At 46.9% G+C, this 20,780-nt stretch overlaps 1 protein-coding gene across 2 annotated transcripts in view; it reads left to right on the forward strand.

The window, feature by feature from the left end:
- The first annotated feature begins 3,107 nt into the window (after positions 1–3,107).
- LOC125281367 (ral guanine nucleotide dissociation stimulator-like) overlaps positions 3,108–20,780 on the forward strand; it is a 50,010-nt gene continuing 32,337 nt past the window's right edge. The window contains exons 1-8 of one of the 2 annotated variants that reach the window (XM_057312832.1): positions 3,108–3,343; positions 5,753–5,915; positions 6,554–6,769; positions 7,137–7,241; positions 8,147–8,509; positions 8,841–8,873; positions 9,248–9,369; positions 19,126–19,295. In XM_057312832.1, coding sequence (XP_057168815.1) covers positions 19,293–19,295 — 3 coding nt within the window. In that variant the 5' untranslated portion in view covers positions 3,108–3,343; positions 5,753–5,915; positions 6,554–6,769; ... (3 more) ...; positions 9,248–9,369; positions 19,126–19,292. Of the gene's footprint in view, positions 3,344–5,752; positions 5,916–6,553; positions 6,770–7,136; positions 8,510–8,840; positions 8,874–9,247; positions 9,370–9,561; positions 16,591–19,125; positions 19,296–20,780 lie in introns of those variants that run through there. The other variant, XR_007188556.2, reaches the window with a different exon arrangement.

The following is a 20,780-nucleotide window of genomic DNA, read 5'->3' on the forward strand; positions in this document are numbered from 1 at the left end:
TCACCCACTTGACTTTTGAGCATGTTTATTTTAATTTCTTCAGTCCGTTTGTGCATCTATTTTAAGATGTTGTGTTGATAGATTTCATTCCCAGGTGAGCCAGAGAATTCTGTGTGTTCCCAGATCCTTTGAATTTGTACTGCTGAACACAAGGGAGACTTAAGAAGGCATAGGATCTAGGTAGATGGTACCCATCCACCTTCATCACCAGACTGACAACTCAGTCTCCTAAACTGAAGGGTCACTGGTGTCGTCTGTGTCAGTAGTAACATAGTGGTAACTTTACTGTAGTGCCCCTAAGCAGTCACTAATGACTACGTAACAGGCCACATCTGTGCGTCTCACCATTTTCTACTGAAACATCCCTGACAGGAATGGACAGTGAACTTGTACCCCAAAGGTCTGAGGTAGAGTGTAGAGCTGTTGGCTGGTCATCTAAGTTTTTTTAAATCTGTTTTTATCTCAAGAATTCACATAGGTTTTATATCCTACTGCCTAATATCGTTCTCCTAGTCAAGGTATATGCACCTGGAAGCTCTGTACTGTTGACCATGTGGCCGTGCCGGTTTCCTGCCTCCCTACAGCTACTAGAGATCTGCGCCCGTGTTGGGTGGTGCTGGCCGTGCTTCCTACCTGCAAAGTTCATGTGCTGGGAGATTCCACAGCAATCAGATGGTTTTTCCCAGCCACTGTCTGACCACTGCTCCTCTTCCTCTCCCCGTCCCCGACCCCAAAATTTCTCACCCAGAAGCAGTGATCCTATCTTACCGTTTTCCCCTTTTCTTTTGAGGTAATGTAAAAAGAAGTCTTCAGAAACTTTTCTGATTCATAAATTTTCTATAGTTGCACTATTAATTTGTATTAATAATTTTTTTCTAGGAAAGGTCTTTCAAGTGTGTCAGGTGATTCTAAGAGAAGCATTTTAAAGAATCTTGAGTATGTGTTGGTACCACTTGCCTTAGTTGAAATGACTCCAAGGTGATTGTTTAGTAGAGGGAAATTAATATCATTATCTTTAAGAAAAATTTGTTCAGATTTATGTGTTTAGTTACATTTATATGTTTACTGTAAAATTTGTTGATTTCAAGGTATTTTTGACCAATGCAGCAAACGTCTTTTTGTTGGAACCATGTCCTGAAGTTCCCATGCTCTTAAGAGAACAAGCTGATGCCTGTAAAGCTGTTTTGATTATTCGTAGGCGCATGATAATGGAGCTTACAATGAATAAAAAGACATGGTAAGTTTATTTCAAATTCATTAATTCTGTAAAACATGTTTCTGTTTTTCAACATAATAATTAGAACGTCAAAGCCTCCACTTACTGATGGCTTTACAAAGTGAACAGTAAGATGATAATCAATCTTCTGTAACAGTTTCTGTGAATTATGAAGAAGGTAAGTATCCAGCACTTTGATAGTTTATTTTTATTATTGGCTTTAAAAATGTTACTGAATGAAAAGTAGTCATATTACTTAATAGTAGATTTTTCCATTTTAAATTGTCATCAGACTGCTTTGTGGAAAAGCAATGCAACTGGTGTTTTCTATCCTTCTTCATAAGCCCAGGAGCGGTTGTTAATTGCTCTGAAATGCTGTTAACTGATTTTTATTGCTTCCAATTTGAAGCTTTGAATTCACTTTGGGAAACCAATTATCTGAAATGACAGACTGTCAGAATGACCGAATAATAGTACCGTCAAACATATAGTGGCGTCATGAAAATGTGCTTATGCGAAATGTTTTCGTTTTTCTCCTTTGTTTTTGTTTGGTGTCTCTGTATTTATAATACCCCGAAAGTACACAGTGCTGTGGGTTTTTCCCACGCCCCCGTCCCATGATGAGCGCATCACTCCAGCTTAGGAGGTGCTTTCAGACGTTGTCAGCAACAGAGACCTCAGAGCCACTCTGTAACCCTCTTTCTTCATGCCCCTCAGTTCTAGTTGTAAAATGCCTCTCCAGCCCGTCCTTTACGTGTTCCTCCCACCCATCGCTGCCCTGGGGCGGCCTGGCTGGGTCAGCCCTGCTGTCAGTGGGCTTTGGCCTCTGTGCTCAGTGCTCAGGGCTGCTGCAAACCAGCTCTGGTGGCCACTTCCCTCCTGGAAGTCCTCAGTGGGGCCCCGTTACCACACCTGTGTTCTGGATGCTTTTTCTTTTCTTTTTTTTTTTTTTAGTTTTAGTTTTATATATTTATTTAACACAGATAGAGACAGCCAGCGAGAGAGGGAACACAAGCAGGGGGAGTGGGAGAGGAAGAAGCAGGCTCACAATGGAGGAGCCCGATGCGGGGCTCGATCCCATAATGCTGGGATCACGCCCTGAGCTGAAGGCAGACGCCTAACCGCTGTGCCACCCAGGTGTCCCCTGGATGCTTTTTCTGGATGTCCTTGAGTCAGCACTAAAGGGAAAGCTCTGTGTGCACCTGGTGGAAAGCATAGAAATGAGGCAGGACTGACCTGGCAGGGGCCCCTAGGGCTGTGGAGTCCAGCCTTTTCCTTTCTCCCATGAAGGGAGGGTGGGCCCAAAGGAATCCCATCAGGTAGCAAGTTCACTGGTACAGAAACCACAGGAATCAAAATGATTATTTTAGGATGTAAATTCCAGGGCCGCCTGGGCGGATCAGTCGTTGGGCATCTGTCTTCGGCTCAGGGCGTGATCCCGGTGTTCAGGGATCAAGCCCCGCATCAGGCTCCTCTGATGGGAGCCTGCTTCTTCCTCTTCCACTCCCCCTGCTTGTGTTCCCTCTCTCGCTGGCTGTCTCTCTCTCTGTCAAATAAATAAATAAAATCTTTAAAAAAAAAAATAAAAAAGAAGTAGAATAGTTGTTATACCGAGAGTTTTGTCTTCTCCCAAGTTACAGCCAGGACTAGCTGCAGACACCAGGGGATTTTGAACCAGTAGTTTTGTTCATGATAATAGCTGATTTCTCCGTAGCTCAGATCCTGATTACAGTTGATCAAATAAATTTTGAGACGCTAAAAGAAAATCAAGATCAAGTGCTTTTTATTTTAAAGTTCATTTTATTCCTAGTAATTTAAAATATTTTGTTAAAACTCATTCTTCTTCCAAATGAGGGTGATTCAGTTCTCTTGTTGGCTTGTTGGTTTTAGACACTCATGGTGGCGTGGATCCGAGCAAACCTGTGTGTGTACATTTCTCAAGAGCTCTGGGATGACTTCCTTGGTGTGCTGTCCTCCCTCACGGAATGGGAAGAACTCATAAACGAGTGGGCCAACGTCATGGACTCCTAGACAGCAGTGCTGGCGAGAACTGTTACGGAGTTGAGATGACAAACCTACCTCTAGACAAACTAAGTGAACAAAAGGAAAAGAAGCAGCGAGACAAAGGTACTTCTACTCTTACAGAGAAATACCAGATGTCTGAGATGGAGGCGGAGTGTGTCTATACATATAGGCAATTAATGCATGGAATTTTGGAATAAACCATACAGGCCGTGTCTTTTTAATGGTGGTGTCGGATGGTGTTTCATAGCACTCTGTCCTCGTAGTAAGGATGATGAATTTATGAAGGGGCTGTGGAGGAAGAAAGAAGATGAAGGGGAGTAGCAGTAGTAGCAACAGGAATAATAATAATGGCTCGTGCTTGTATGTATTCTCTCTCTTCGCCCTCTTGGTAACTTCTGAGTTACTATCCAGGTATCACAGACAGAAACTGAAGTACAGAGAGTCCATGGTGATGGGCTCACTCAAGGTACCTAGCTGAGAAGTGGGAAAGCCAGAAATCGAAGCTGGGAAAGTCCAGCTCCGGGCACCACACTAGAAAGACGTATTCCAGTGCCTGCTTAGGCAAGGTAGAAAAATTCTGAGTGTTTCAGATGGGAGTCATTTTGGCTTTTTTTGTTTCTAGATAAAAGTTGTTTTGAGACCTCGAGTCAGATCAAGGTGGAAAACATCCATGGTGGTTTCTACTGGGGACAACAATTTGTCTTCATTACTGTTTTAAGGCTGTGACACAGTCTTGGGATTAATTCCCTTGTACTCCAATTTATTGTGTAAAGATTTTGAGGCAGTTCATAGAAGTACCTATAATACAATAGATAAAATGGGTAAGGACACTGGGGCAAATTTAAAGGGAGCGGAGTTGCCGGAGTGGTTAAGATGCCAGAATGCATGCCAGAGAGCCCCCTATTCTTGCTAGGGAGGGAGAAGGGGAGCAAGCTTAGATGTGACTCTGATCTTCACAGGGTTACAGCAGAGGATCACAGATTACAAATGGGGAACATCGACAGCTTAGGTGATACATAGCTTTTCTTGGTCCTAAAACTTGGGAGGAGTTTCTTCTCCCAAGATGCATAAAGTATACATTGCTTGCTTTGGGTAGACTATAGCCTCAACAATAGCCTTATTATAGACTGTATCAGCTTTTCCTGTGTGACAGATCACCCCAAAACATAGTGACTTAAAGGAACAGCCAGTTGTTTAAATCATGATTTTATGAGTTGGCAGTTTGGGTTGGACACAGTTGGGAGTTCTGCTGGATTCCCTTCTGTGTTTGTAGTCAGCTAGGCTGTCAAATAATCAGCCAGGCAGCTCTAGGGTTGGCCAGCTGTCAGCTGGGGCAGTGATGGGGGGACTTGGCCACATACCTTTTATTGCCCAGCAGGCCAGCTCAGGCTTTTTTGGTGAGGTTTTAGGTTTCCAGGAGCAGCAACAGGGCAAGCCCAGATTTTCCAGCGCATTTCAAATCTCTGCTTGCTCATTTTGCTAGCAAAGCAAGTCATGTGATGAAGCCCAGGGTCATTGTGGGAGAGGCCCACAGAGGATGTGGATGTGGGGAGGTGTGAACCAATTATGGTGATTACTTAACCATATAAACATGTCATTAATGGGACTGATTCTTATAATATCTTCGCTGCAGTCTGTGAGTGGCTGTATTTATTTATAGGAAGGTAAACAATCTGAAAAACAGTTTATGGAATGATACAGAATGAATTCAATTATGTAATTAATGCCTTTGGCAAATATTTCTGATTGATCTATCATCTTGCTTATGAGGAGATAATGCTAAGTGAAATAAGTCAAGCAGAGAAAGACAATTATCATATGATTTCTCTCATCTATGGAACATAAGAACTAGGATGATCAGTAGGGGAAGAAAGGGATAAAGAAAGGGGGGTGATCAGAAGGGGGAATGAAGCATGAGAGACTATGGACTCTGAGAAACAAACTGAGGGCTACAGAGGGGAGGGGAGTGGGGGAATGGGATGGGCTGGTGATGGGTAGTAAGGAGGGCACGTATTGCATGGTGCACTGGGTGTTATGCGCAACTAATGAATCATCGAACTTTGCATCAAACACCAGGGATGTGCTGTATGGTGACTAACATAATATATTTTTTTAAAAAATTTTTTAAATTAAAAATAAAAATAAATTCAAATGTTCATTATAAAAATACTTGCCTTCTAAGCACTGGATTTGTGGAAACAAAATATACTCTCAGGAACCTGGGTGTGAAAACCACCCATAGGTGGCAGCCACCAGCACATTACCTGTGCAGAAATCTCTGTCCTGGTCTCTTATCTCCTGTATTTCTCTTGGATCCTTGACCACTCATTTGAAATACTTGACCAGAGCTCTAGGAGAGGAAAGCAGAGAAGTGATACCTAATTTTGCAACAAGAGAAGCTGCCGATTATATACAGTTGGATTTATGAAATCTGCTGAGTAACACAGGCTATGCAATGAATGATAAGGAAGTCAGCCTTTAGATTATTTTTCTTTTCTTATCCTTTATCAGGCTGTGTTCTATTCTCCGAAAGGAGCCACCGTGGGGAGATCCTGTTCTCTCAGCTGGCGGAGCCACCCGGATGTGGCCGAGCCAGTGCTATCGAGGAGCACCACCACATCTGGGGCACGGGGAGCTGAGAAAGCAAGAAATATTGTTCGCCAGGATACAACTGGTAAACGTTTATTTAAGTGCTTCTGTGAGGTCCAGTTGCTATCTAAGATGGATTTATAGGAATAAAATGTTTTAAAAGCTTTAAAATTCGACTCAGAACATAAATACATGGCCTTTTATTAAGTAGGATGTTTCCGTATCTTTTAATTGTCTCTTCTGTTCTCTTCAAATCTGTTTTTGATACTTATTTCTGAATCATTCATTGTGAAAAAGAACTTGAGCTGTCACTACTGAGTGAGATATATGTTCAAAAGAGAGAAAATAGATATTTTGTTAGAAGCCTAAAACAAATAGATTCTCAGTAATCGCACAGCTGCATCATGTTGTTGAGCAGCGTGAATCTTAGTGTGGCGCTGTTCCAACACAGAAAAAGAGAATAATGCACATAGTTTGCAGGACTGGAGGGGGATATTGAAGTGCCTTGCTTCTGTTGGGAAGTGGAGCTTTACATGCCTGGGGCTGTTGTCCTTCTACCCTGTTCCCTCAGTGAAAAACAATGGAATGAAATCCACGGTCTCCACCCAGGCTCAGGCCAGATTCTCAGCTCCCTGAGGTCCAGCTCTGACCTGTGACCCCTACGTAGGACATAAGTCTTGCATGGGAAATGGCTGGGTGAACCAAGGTCCCCCTGTTCTCTAGGAGCTGTTCAAGAAGCTGCTGCCCCATTAGTGCCTGGGCTCCGTCTGGTCCAAGCGCAACAAGCCTGGCAGTGAGCACCTGGCACCCACAGTCCGGGCCACTGTCGCCCAGTTCAACGGTGTGGCCAAGTGTGTCATCACCACCTGCCTTGGCAACCCAAGCATGACAGCCCGGGATAGGGCCATGGTGGTGGAGCACTGGATCAAGGTGGCCAAGGTATGCAATGGGAAGCCCAGCCGAGGTGCTCTCCTGAGTCTCGGGCACTGCTCTTCCCTTGATCAGGTCTCAGGGTGGAAGGCCCTGGTCTTTGCCCTAGGACTGTGCAGTCCCTAGGCTCTTTGGTCCAGGGGCATGCTGACCTCCCCTTGCGTGGCCCTATGCTGGGATGCTCCGTTTCTGCCTGGCTCCTTCCTTGGAGTGAGGTAAAATCCTCCTCCTCCTCTGGGCCTCACGTGTGCCCTTCGGCAGGTCCCTGGACAGCGGCTTCCTCCAGCAGGAGCGCCTTCCCCTGAGGGGGACTGAAGCTTGAGAGCCAATCAGGTGCTGGCTCCCCACATGACAGCCCATTCTCTTCCCTCCCCAGGCCTGTCAAGCCCTGAGGAACTACTCGTCCTTACATGCCATCCTCTCGGCTCTACAGAGTGTCTCCATTCACCGCCTCGAGAACACGTGGGGGGAAGGTTTCCAGGTGAGTAGGCCTCTCTCCATGGAGGGACCAGGATGGATGAGGGAGCTCCCAGAGGCTTGTCCTCTTCCCCCTCAGGCAGCTTCGACCTTCTGGGAGGCGGCAAACCCCGACCACAAGACCTGGGCTGGTGGGTGCGTCTCTCAGCCTTCCTGGTGAAGAGGCCACCATGCCTCCCGCTTTAGAAATCAGTTTTGCCAAATGTCCCACACGGGGCTGAGCTGCATTAAATCTCTTCACGTGTTTCCTTGACAGCCACTAAGCTCTCTGCCCATTTGAACCCCAAATTGACCCAAACAGTGTTTCTCAATGAATATGGGAAGGGAGGCCCAGGACGAGCCACATGAGAGCTCCCTCCCATGTCCTACAAAGACCTTAGTGCTCAGAGGATCCCAGAAGAAACCCTCAACCAGGCAGGTTGACACTTTGGGGTTCTCAAAGAAAAGGCACTCTCACTCAACCCTGCCACATTATTCGTCCATTGATCCTGCCTCCCTTGCCTCTGTTCAAGAAGCCATTGAGGATCTTTCAAAAGCTGTGCAGCAAGGACACTGCACAGGGCAGGAACCTGCTCATCAAGGTAGCCTGGAAGGTGGAGGTCTGGAAAGAGAGGAGGGGTGGGAGGGAACAGGGTCCTGCGAGGATGAAGTCGGGAATGGTCTGAAGCATTCCTTGGGGAGGGGAAGCCTTTGGCATGAATGTGGTGACAGCCTAGGTGAGGATGCTGTTGGCGGTGAGGGGGCAAGCAGGTGGTGTCCAAGCAGACTCCCTAGCCTTGACACCGTCTCTCTTAGTGTCGACAGCTGCTCCACATGGTCACCTGGGGTGGGCCAGGAGGCTGGAGCTTTTTCAGGGGAGGGTCCTTGTGGGCAACAGAGAACAGTGACTCATCCCACTCTCCCCCTTAGGACACAGGGTGTCGTGCCCTTCCTTGGCACTTTCCTCACCAAGTTGCTGATGTTGGATACCGCAGTGGAGGTCTATCTGGAGGTGGGTGAGCCTGAAGATTGTGGGGGATGGACCAGAATCTGGACCTTTGGGAATAGAGCACCCCTGTAATGAGCCCTGAGCTCTCAGGACTCGGCAAACCTACCCTGATGACAGCCTCAGAGCTGCGCCTGTGAGGCCGGGGTCTCTTGCCCATCTCAGCAATGAGTGAGGCGAGACTGCAGTAAGGACATGGCTCCCGGTGCCGAAGACTGGTGAAGCAGCAGAGCTTCCTGAAGGCAAAGCTGCATGAGGTCTGTCTGAGTGGACCTCAGCCTCCCCCGGTGAGTTTGCTCGTGGGGGGAGAATGAAGTCAGGACCCTCCACGTCAGCAAGCACCTCCGTAGCCGCAGCAGCCCCTTCCTGCCTGAGGCTTCGGCCTCCCCTACTGTCTTCTGAGAGGGTGGTGCTGCAGGGTCCCGACCTGTAGCCAGTCCATCTGCCCCATGTCCTCCTTTCTCTGGACCCCAGAGCCTGGCCTAGATCCCAGGCCCGCTATCTGTGTATGCACAGCCCCTCACGGGTCCTGGCCATGGTGCAGCATGAGAAGGGATGGGAATCAAGTGCTCCTAAGAACCAGGGGCCTCATTCTGATGGACTTTGTCTGCATTCCAGGGGAATGAGATCAACCACCACAAAAGAAATAAGGTGAGCATATGTGGCGCTTCCCGCAGGGAAGGGTAGGGAGTGGGCCTCAGAGATGTCCCTGGGAAGAACATTGCTTGGCTCCATGCCCTCCACCTCACATTTCCTGGGATCCCTTGAGAAGAAAGCAGTGCAAGTCCCATCCCGTTAGGAGATGGGGACAGAGCATGGCATCCAGGAGGACTTCCCGGAGGAGGGGCTACTGATACTCACCTCTGAGAACAGGTGGAGACCGGATGAATCTGCAGGGAGGAGGATGGCCATGTGTGCCAGGACGGGGGACGGGTCCCCGGTCCCGCTGCTCAACCCTCACCAGACCCTGCAGCTCCCTGCCCCCCCAGGCTCCCTATACATCCTGTGCTTCTCTCTCTGCTCAGGAATATCAAGTCATGACGGACATCATGCTGCTCCAGGTGGCTGCCGAGAATTACACCCTAGAGCCCGAGGATCCTTTTTGGGCCTGGTTCCAGGCTATGGAGCCGCTCAGCGAGGCTGAGAGGTGAGGCCCATCAGGAGCTGGGTCGGTGAGGTTCGGGGTGGACTCTTTCTGCTGGCCACTCCTGGGATCCTCCTTCCCTGGGCAGCCTCAGGCCTTGTTGCCGGGGCGCCAGACTCCAGCTGTGGGCAAACACTGGCAGGGACTCTTGAATGGAAGCTCCTGGGCAACTCACAGGTGTCCCTCTGTCCTTAGCTACACCCTGTCCTGCCAGCTGGAGCCCCGGTCCTAGCTGGTCAGCAGCACTCAAGAAGGAGAAGAACTGGCCGCAGTCAACCTCAGGGCTGAGCAAGTGTCCAGTGGCCCTGCAGGGATTCCTCAGCAGCTGCATATGGGCAGTCCTTGCGCCCTATTTACTCCACACCCCTTCCCCCCATCTATTTCCTTATGTAGGGGGCACCATTTAGTTGTTTTAAACAGTCCCGTGATAGATTTGCATGTTAGGAGAGTAAAGCCCTTGTTTTGTTTTAGAGCACAGGTGTGTGGTTTGGGTCTTTTACTTCCTGCAGTAATGGAAAACTTGCACAGACTCTCATATTCGTTCCTGACCTAGGAAATCTCCCAGAGTCATCAGCTACTGTATGTGGGAGGAAGGAGAAGTGCCAGCCTTTCTCCCTAGCCACTGGAGGGCACCCCCAAATCCCCCTTACTCAGAGCACGCGTCCATTTCAGTCAGTGAATTTGGGTAAACAGCAGAGACAGCTCCTCAGAACTCCTGAGATTTAGAGGTTGCAGGGACTTTCCCAGGAATAGCAACAACCACTGAAAGTGGGAGTCTTTAAGACTTGTACGCCCCAGAACTCCTTCCTGCCCCAGGACTGGGGTTGCCTTTCTCCGCTCTAAGGCCAGGAAGACTGTGTCCTGCTTCTTCCGTTGAGATGCTTTTTTGGTTTAGTGTTTGGTTTTGTATTGCCCCCGTATTTGGAACTTGTTGTATTGTAGTTCAATCTCTGGAACTGCATCAGCACCTAGTGGGGAAAAACACGGAAGGAGATCAAATCCTGCGTGTGAAGGGGACAAAGCCAGAGGAAGATAATTTGCAGATGGACTCAGGGCAGGCAGGGCTTTCCAGCCTCAGTCTCCCCGTTGGCCGTTTACCAAGTTGGAATCTTTCTGGGATTCTTGTCAGTGATCTCTGGATACCCTTTCCTGCTTGTTTTGTGTGTTGGGAAAAGATGGGAGGGGTACCTTAAAGGGCACACCTGAGCCTGGTTCCATGAACATCTATGCTGACCTAGGAGCCAGGATTTCCAGCCTTCGTGCATCTCCTTATGCGGTTCTTCTGAAGCAGCAGTTCCCTCCAGGCCCCAGGCTCTGGGTCAGATGCACAATAGCTACTGTTCCCTGGCTGGCATCTGATGGATCAGGGACGGGCTCTTTCTTGCCAGGATAAGGGGCCATATCCTTGACCAGAGAAACCCCACACTCTCCTTGCTGTCCGTCATGACTTTTAGGTCCATGTTTTCTGACGTCCATCATCTCTATTTCTTTTATAATAATTTTTTTTTATTATGTTAGTCAGCATACAGTACTTCCCTAGTTTTTGATGTAAAGTTCCATGACTCATTACTTGCGTCTAACACCCAGTGCACCATGCAATAGGTGCCCTCCTTAATACCCAACACCAGCCTATCCCAATCCCCCACTCCCCTCCTCTCTGAAGCCCTCAGTTTGTTTCCCAGTGTCCATAGTCTCTTGTGGTTCATTCCCCCTTCTGTTTACCTCCCCCTTTCTTCTTCCCTTTCTTCTCCTACTGATCTTCCTACTTCGTATGTTCCATAAATGAGTGAAACCATATGATAATTTTCCTTCTCTGTTTGACTTGACTTAGCATTATCTCCTCCAGTCCCGTCTATGTTGCAGCAAATGTTGAGAAATCGTTCTTTTTGATGGCTGAGTAATATTCCATTGTCACTAATATTCAACAGTTTACACACTCAGTCTCAGTTTGCACACTTACACTGACTTGTCCGAAATTAGGTACTCAGCCTGAGCCCCCAGACCTACTGGGTCCCCTGCACATTGAAAGTGAGCAGATGAGAAGCATCTCGCATGCAACTGGTTGCCAAAACAAAGCAGGGGTACGAATACTTCTATCAGACAAAACAGAATATAAAAAATAAAAGAGTAGTGGGTCACAAAGAAGGACACTGTGTCCCAATCATGGAGACAATGCAACAAGAAGATAGAACAATTTTAAATTTTTAGACACCCAGCATAGGAGGACCCAAATACATAAAACAGTTAATAACAAAAAGCAGGCAACTAATTGACTGTAATACAATACAGTAGGGGATCTAACACCCCCCTTCTATTAATGGACACATGATCCAAACTGAAAATCAACAAGGAAACAGTGGCTTTGGGTGATGCACTGGTTTTAACAGACGCATGCAGAACATTCCATCCTCCAACAGCACATACTCATTCCTTTCGATTGCACATGGAACGTCCTCCAGAGCAGATCACATATTAGGCTACCGAACAAGTCTCTACTAATTCAAAAAGATGGAAGTCATGGCATACATCTTTTCTGACCACAATGGTATGGACTAGAAATCAACCATAAGAGAAAAACCTGGAAAGACCATGAACACAAGGAGGTGAAAGAACACGCTCCCGAGAAATGAGTGGGTCAACCAGGAATTCAAAATAGGAAAAAAAATTACATGGAATCCAAGAACAATGACAAGACAAGTGTCCCAAAACTTTGGGATACAACAAAAGTGAATCTTAGAGGACCAGTTACAGCAATACAGGCCAGCTCCAAAAGCAAGAACAATCTCCCATCCCATCACCTGACACAAAGGGATCTAGCATAAGAACAGCAGAGAGCTCTAGAGCAGGGGATCAGCCTTGGCGCGTTGGAGCTCTTGCTGTTGGGCCCATGCATAGCTTCCGTCCTTGCTCAATTTCCCAGCAGGTATGGTGTTCTTTCCTTTCCTGCACAACAACTCCCACCATGTCCACCGGGGAATCAACCCTTTATGGAATTCTAGAATGCTAGAAACTGCCAAAAAGGCCCAGGAAACAACCATGCCTTCCCCATTTGGTATATCAAGGTGCCGATTAGCTTTCTCTTTGGGGAACATTCAACAGTGGTTTTTTGAGACATCGTCTTAGGCCCGGATCCCCTGGGGATCTCGTGAAAATACAGATTCTGATTCAGTAACACTGGGAGGGACCTGAGACTCTGCATTTCCAACACGCCCTCTGCGGATGCTGAGGCCACTTGTCCACGGACCACCCTGACAAACAGCGCCAGCAGGCCATTTGACCAAAATTATCTGTTTCACCACTGAAAACAGAATTCTCAGCAACAGTTTGGCCGCAACGAGGAGGTCTTTTTATTGCCGGGAAGATAAACAGCCAGGGCAGGGCTTTGTCCACACCTGCAGGCCTCTCCTCTTCTTCTCTTCCAGGGCATATGGAGGCAGGATGGAAGGAGGTCAATAGTTTAGGAGCTTCTTTAGGTCAGTGGGTTTTCTTTCCTGTGCCCTCCTGTATCTCTGTGATGTGTGCAGAGCACAAAGTCCTTCCAAGAGGGATGGCCGAGGCTGAAAGGGGGTAAGGTGGGAGCCTGAGCTCCTGAGTCAGCCCTGGCACGTGGGCAGAGGCAGGTGCTAGGGGCCACTCTGTGTGTGGTGCACGGGCTCCCTCGCAAGTCCCCATGAACGGGCCAGAGGAGCTTCAGAGAGGACGGGCAGAAGACCCAATATTGCTCCAGGCGACAGAGGAGGGAAAAGACTGAGGTTGGTTCATGGCTGAATGGGCTTGGATGTGGCTGCAGGATGGAAAGTGGCTGCAGATATACTACAGCCCCGTTCAGGGTAGTCTTGATAGAATGCAGCGACGGGAAATTCTTTCGAGCATTTCAAAATTCTTTCAATTCTTTCAGGTGGTATGGAAAGAAAAGCAGCCTGAGGAAAGAATATACATTGGCTCGTGGCAGTGGTAGATGATTTGGCTCGTTGGTCAGGGACTGGGAGGAAGAAGATTTATGACAATTAGTCGTGGGGAACAGACATGTAGGTGGACCCATGGGAGTGGGCACCAGGTATGATGATCTTTGCATCACACATTGACATCCACCCAAGTGCATTCAACCTGGAAAAGGCACTAAGCAGCCGAGTACATCCTGGCCACTTGATATCCATTCTAGCCTCTCACATTGCCCATCCCAGTGCTAGCATAACGGGCTCAGGAATGGACATGGTGACATGGATGGAAGGCAGGGCCCCAAGACCTTCCCATTTCTTCTTTCAGCAACTATGCTCTGAGCACTCAGCCTGTGCCAGGTGAGTTGGTGGGCCCCAGTGCAGTCTGCAAATGGCCAAGTTGTTTCTGCTGTTCTGATGGAGAACACCTTGAAAGCAAGATGTGTGAAAGAACAGAGCAGATATTATACTCCAGTTACCAGCACAGTGTAGTAGGGAGGGCTAGGGAGTCACAGGAGAGGAGGGTCTGGAAGGCCTCCACATGGTGACATCTGCTGGTAGCAGATTGACAAGAGGGAGCAAGAGCTGCACACCTCTGGGAACAGTGTGTCAGGGAGAGGGCACCACTGGGGCCAAATCTCTCAGACAGAAACTAGTTTGACCAGAGAAGATTCGGAAAGTGGCCAGAGTGGCTGGTGGAGGCTGGGAGGTGAGAACAAGAGATGGCAGTGGATGGGAGGGCCAGGTTACCTGAGTTAGCTATCTGTTTGTCTCTGAGAACACTACTAGAAAGCTTAGCACTTCTGAAGCGTGATATTTCCTAGCTCCCAATTCGGGGGGGCCTGGAATCTCCACACAGTTGAGACTGGGTGTTTCTGCCCCCAGGTCTCTGTGTGATGCAGTCTGCGCCTCACCCGAGGCCCAACTGTGGTAAGATTTGCTCCCAAGTCACTGATGTGACTAATGTCAGGATTTAGCTCAGACTCAACAAAGTGGGTTTAAGCGAAATCCTGAATTTGAGTTCTTTTCTGCCTATTAGCCTGGGCACTCCCTAGGTTCCTTCCTCTGTGGGCCTCTATGTAGGGCAGTTCTAAACACCAGTGCTTGCTTCCCCAGTGCAGGGATACAGGAAAGAAAGGAAGGGAACAGAAGAGAGTAACAGGAAAGTGACAATGTTTTGTCATATTCTCTTGGTCAGAAACCTATTAGCAACCAGGCAGTGGATAGACAGGGAGGTATATAGCACGGGTGGGGATCCCTGGGAGCCACTGTGGAGTCAACGTGGTGGTATAGTCAGCACATTTCATCCAGACCATGAAATGGAGGTACGCTTTAAAGTCGATGTGTGTTATGTTAACATGGGTTTGACTCCTGTGTGGCACTTAAGAGACAAAAAGAAAGAACAAAGAGAAAACAAACAAAAAACCAGTCTCAAATGTAGAGCACAGACTGGGGATGGCCAGGTGGGGGGATGGGTGAAATAGGTCATGGGGATTAAGAGTACACTTATGGTGCTGAGCACTGTGTAATGTACAGAACTATTGAGTCCCTGCTGTTCACCTGAAAGGAATATAACACTGTCTGTCAATTATAGTGTAGTTTCAAAACTTAAGAAAAATCGGTCCTATGAGATCTAAGCTTAGAATACGCAGAGTTTCCTCATGAGGTCTCATCGGGCTGAACGTCAATCCACACGAAAGGTAAATGAAAATGTCCAAAGACAAAAGTACAGTCTGTTTATATGGAAAGGCCAGGGCCCACCTCTGTGTTCACATAAAAGGTAACGTCCTATGCTACTGGCAGTTGGAGCAGAGTTTCACTCGAGTCCTATTGGAGCGATGCTCCTCTGGTGTTCTCATTCTACTTGGTTGTGTGTCTTTACGAAGTAATTGAAATAACGATTCCTAACCTTTGTCTCGTGGATGAAGCAATATTCGACTCTTGGTAGCCATCGAACGTTTGGAGCGGGAACAACTTTCGGAAAATATTTAGCATTCGTATCTCTCATCGTGTTACAGATAAGGAAGCTGAAGCCCAACAAGGGCACCCGGGGAACAATAACACAGAGGAGGTTCTCCTGACACCTGGTTCAGGGTCCTAACTCATTGAGGAAGTGTGAAGAACGCCCAACCCTCCAGGGTCAATGGACATATCATTTGAACGTGTCATTTTTAAAGAAAAGTGAAATGCGGTCAAACATGGAAAGACAGAAAATAACATCCTTTTAAAGAAAATCCACTATGATCCTCTACACTGTTTCTTACGTTCCACATATGAGTGAAAACTGATGATAATCATAGGGGAAAGGAGGGAAAACTGACCGGGAAGCCATCAGAGACGGAGCAAAACCATGAGGGGCTCTTAAGCACAGAGAACAACTGAGGGTGGCTGGAGGGGAGTTGGGTGGGGGGATGGGGCAACTGGGTGAGGAGCATAAAGGAGGGCACGTGATGTGATGAGCACTGAGTGGTATATGCAACTGATGAGTTATTCAACACTACATCTGAAATAAGGATGGACTGTATGTCGGCTAATCGAATTTCAATAAAAAAATAACGGAAATCCAAGGTTCTGTGTTTTCTTGTTTTCAATACGAAAAATACCGGATGATTTCTTTTCTTCCCACAAGCAATGAAGGGAGCTAGCCTATTCAAGGTGAGGCAGTTTTCAGGGCATGCTGCCTTTTTCATTTCAGCCCTAAAGAGACTTTCAAACATGCTTTCAGTTCCAGGCCTCTTGCCCTTCGAGTCCATTCTGAGCACCCTTGACAGGGTGGCAAAAACTTTGTTTCTTCAAGGTGGGTCACCTCAAGCAGGTAACATCTGTACTTGCCACAGAGTTACTACAGGTGTGCACCCTCCATCACTTACAAGTGCCTCTCGACAAGATTTCCTCACAGGCGGCATGAATACTGCTGGCTGATGGTTTTCTCTTTGATGACATTGATCCCATTTTTTCACTTGCACGATGACTGGGAGTCGGCTCTCGGTCTCATTCCTGGTGGTGATACAGCTCTCCAGCTCCCCCTCAAACATGTCCATCTCCTCTCTCCCAGAGAGGAACATGCAGAACTTAGGGACCATGGGGCGCCTGGGTGGCGCAGTCGTTAAACGTCTGCCTTCAGCTCAGGGCGTGATCCCAGCGTTCTGGGATCGAGCCCCACATCAGGCTTCTCTGCTGGGAGCCTGCTTCTTCCTCTCCCACTCCCCCTGCTTGTGTTCCCTCTCTCACTGGCTGTCTCTGTCAAATAAATAAATAAATAAAAATCTTAAAAAAAAAAAAAAAACTTAGGGACCATGAACTGGGAACACAGAGCAAACATATAAAGGTCTTGCCTGACTTCAGCTCAGCATAGGAGGGACATACTGTTCCCCTTTGGTTTGACCCCAGTGTAATTTAGTACTCTAACCTTCTTTGCCATTGACTCCAGACAGTGGCTCACCAAGACGGGAGGGATACGGAGTTCCTTGCAGACACGCCCACACACCATGTTCATCACCGTCTAGCATGTAAGACTATGTCCCTCATCTGATTAAGAAACTCTTCAAACGTTAATGGATCAGAGTGCAATGAAAGTCTAACTTGGAAGAAGGGCTGAGCTCGGGGATCCGTCCAGTCATATGTCTCACTGCTCCCATCATCCACGTAGGTGCTGCACAAAATGGACAAGGTCCCATTTCCAGTACACAGCTCATGCTGGCCCATCATACATATTCCTATCCTCTTGCGATCACATAGCGTCATGACCCCATCATCATGCCAGTGCTTCTCCAGTTCATGCTGCTCTCTTACTCCACTAATGAACCTTTTTCATCTCGGAAGTGCAGCCCAATAATATTCATTTTCATAGCTTCACAAAATAGGATTTGGCCATGCTTTAATGGATATGACCTGCAAGGCACAGGATAGAAAAGAAAAATAAATTCACGTACAGGACATTCAGAATACTTACAATCTTTGTGACGTTAAAGACATTAGCAATGAAGTAAAAACACAATCCACAAGATGGGAGACCATATTTGCAAACTGTCTATCTGGCAGGGGCTCAATATCCAGAATGAATAGAGATCACATGAACTCAACAACAGACAACAAAATGAATGCAATGCGTGAATGTGCAAATTGGGAATAGGCATATCCTCAAAGATGTGCACGTGAAAAGAAATTTGAAAAGATACATCACTAATGTTAAGGGAAATGCAAATTATAAAAAGCAATGAGATACCATTTTACATCCTTTAAGATGACTCTTCCAAAAAAAAAAAAAAAAGCAATCAGAAGGGAAAAAAAGAGCAAGTGTTGGCCAAGATGTGGAGAAGATGGAAGCCTTATTCAATGTGTGTGGTAGGGATGTTTAACAGCATAGTTGTGAAATCAGTATGGTAGTTTCAAAAAAAATTAAAATTAGACTTACTATGTGTTCCAGTAACTCCACTTCTGGGGTGTATACCCAAATTAATTGACAGCATGGTCTTGAAGACATATCTGAACACACATTTTCATGGCATCATTATTCATAATAGCTTAACCATGAAAGCAATCCAAGTATCTGTCGAGGGAGGAACAGATGTTGTATGTACACATATTGGAATAGCATTGATTCTTCAAAGTGGAAGAAGACATTGACATATGCCACAACATGGGTGAACCTTGAGGATATTATGCTAAGTAGATGAGTATTCATGAAAATACACACTTTGACTTCACTCTTAGGACCTACCTAGAGTAAATTGCCAAAGACAGTAGAATGGTGTTGCCAAGGGCTGGAAGTAGGCGGTCATCGGAAGTTTCTGATTCATGGTATAGAGTTTGAGTTTTACAAGATACAATGAGATGTGAAGCTGGGTTACAGGGAGGTTGTTCAAACATATTAATGCATGGAATACCCTTAGAATGTACTCCATGAACTTAATGGACTTAACGACATGAAAATAAATGTAAACTGCAAATACGGAGAAACGAACTCAGGACAATTTCGTCTAGCCATTTATATCCTTTCGTTTAGGTCCTATCTCAGACATTTTGCTTCAGCCATTTTCCATGAGGCGACTTTGATCAAACAAAATGTTCTCATTCTGTGCCCACTTGGAAGCTTACAATCAGAATTTTCCAAAACATGAACAGTTTTTTCAAAAGTTACTATCTGAGGTCACTTATTAAGACTTTCTATTCTTTGACAAATTGTTAAATGGAACAAAATTTTAAAATTCTATTTCATCTGCTTTAATTTTAATTCACTGATTTTTAATTTCAGAATCAACTTTCTATGCCAATGGCTTGAAGTTTTTAACCCCTAGGATAACCTACTGGCTTTCGGTTCTGCTGTTTTCAGTTTTGTTTACGTGACGTTCTTTTTACCATGTCCAATTTCCTGATGCTCTCTATGAATATTAAAATATTTTTTTGCTCCAGTTGTTTTGATACATTTGACATACAGAACTGTGTATGTTTAAGATACCTGGCGTAATGATGTTCCTTTCGTATACTGTGAAACGATCGCCAGAATAAATTTAGTCCGCCGCCATCATCATCTCTAGAGATACAAAAATGAAGTAAAAAGAAAAGAAAGAGAGGTTTTTCTTTGTGATGAGAACTCTCAGAACTTGCTCTTTTCACACCTCTCAAATACACCATAGAGCAGTAATGAACTGTAGTCCTGGGGTGTACTGTAAATCCCTATTCCTTATTGATCTGAAACTGGAATTTGTACCTTTTCACCATTCACTCAGTTCCCGCACCCCCTCCGCCCTCTGCTTCTGGTTACTTCTATCTGATTTCTTGTTCTGAGTTAGTCTTCCTCCTTTTCTCTTCTTTGTCTCAGATTCCACAGAGAAGGGAAAAATAGAGATCCTGCTCCTTTGCTCTGTGACTCTGCAAAGGCACTGCGTTGAGGACCCCCGAGAAAAGGCATGGCTTTTTTTGCTGGTGTGCCTGCGTGGAGCTGTGCCACCAGAGCTGGAGAACTGGGTGCAGGGCGCTTCCTTGTCCATGGTACGTGGTGAGTTCTGCTGGAGGAACTGGAGCAGGAAGAGTCAGGCAGAGGCCATTGTGGTTGTCGCCCCTGCCCAGAAACAGCTTGAAAGTTTTAGTAGCATTCTGCAGTCTAGGTGCTTAAGAGGGGAGGTGGGCTCCAAGATCTTCTCAATTATTCATTGAGTAACTACACACTGAGCACTGCCCTATGCCAGGTATCTTGCTGGGCCCGTGCGCGGAGCTGAAATTACCTAGGGCTCCTTTGCTTTAGGAGCTCCCAGTCTACACATGGACCAAAGCTCCAAAGTGAACGCACGTAAAAGAAAAGAGCAAGCGCTCTGTACTAGGAATGAAGTGTGCTACGGAGGAAGGCTGGGGAGTCACTGCATGGAAAGATATGAAAGGCCTCACTGAGGCTGAGGTTGCTGAGAACAGATTGACCAAAGGGAGCTAGGCCTGCACACGTCAGGGAGCAGCGTTTCAGGAAGAAGTGACTTGTGCTGCAGACACTCAATAACAGAAGCCAGTTTGGCCAGAGGAGTGAAAAAGGCAGCCAGGGTGGCTGCAGGGACACTAGGAGGAGAGCAGAGGGGAGGGAGGAAGGCAGGGACAGATGCTGAGGCCTGGGAGACTGTTACTTATCTAGAGTTGCCCCGGGACTGCATTGCCCTGATACCCTGCATGTGCAGGTGCATCGCTTTAATTTCTAACAGTATTTGTGGGTGAAGAATGCGGGCCCAAATTAGCATGGTTCCCCAGGCTCAAGGTGTGTCAGTGGCTGCGGCTGTGACCAGGGCCATACTGGAAGAGGATTTTGTCATAAGTTGGCTCACGTGACTCGGGATGCCATCTGGACTCAGAACCTGAGTTCCTGTGTGTCTTTTGGCCTTGGCACTGCCTCCGTTCTCTGTCCTGTGAGCCTCTGTAGATGGCAGCTCAAAACATCGGTGCTTGGTTCAGGTTCAGAGAGAGAGAAGAAGAAGGGAAAGGGAAGGAGTGAGTAGTGGAACATGATGGAAAGTAACTAGGGAGTGAGAAACTCTTTGCATGACATGTAGACAAGCTCTAGGCATGGTACTTCATCACGTTGAATATGTCCTGTGGGTCAAAAGCCAGTCACTGACCACTTAGCGGTTACAGTCTGATGCCTATACCACAGGTCAGGATCCCTAGGAGCCATGGTGAAAGCCGCTCCCCTCATAGACCCAAACGAGGTAACGGGGTCTCATTCTTCATATAACAGGAAACAATTGCATGGTTTTACTACAGAGGATGACAATGCCTGCATCTTCTTGCTTTTCCAGACCATCATGGTGCCCACCTTAAAATGAGGCCAAGAGGGAAAGTGACAGTTGCAGTATTACAGGGCTGGAACCCAGGCCTCTTCTGAGCAGCACTCCATGCCAAGTCCCACCCCTTCTTGTAATTCTTCCATCTTGAAAATTGTGCCTCAGATACACAGGGGACCACCCCACACATGTAATAAATACTCTTATCCACAGA

Source organism: Ursus arctos, unplaced genomic scaffold, assembly GCF_023065955.2.
Source record: "Ursus arctos isolate Adak ecotype North America unplaced genomic scaffold, UrsArc2.0 scaffold_16, whole genome shotgun sequence".
Classification (NCBI taxonomy): Eukaryota; Metazoa; Chordata; class Mammalia; order Carnivora; family Ursidae; genus Ursus; species Ursus arctos.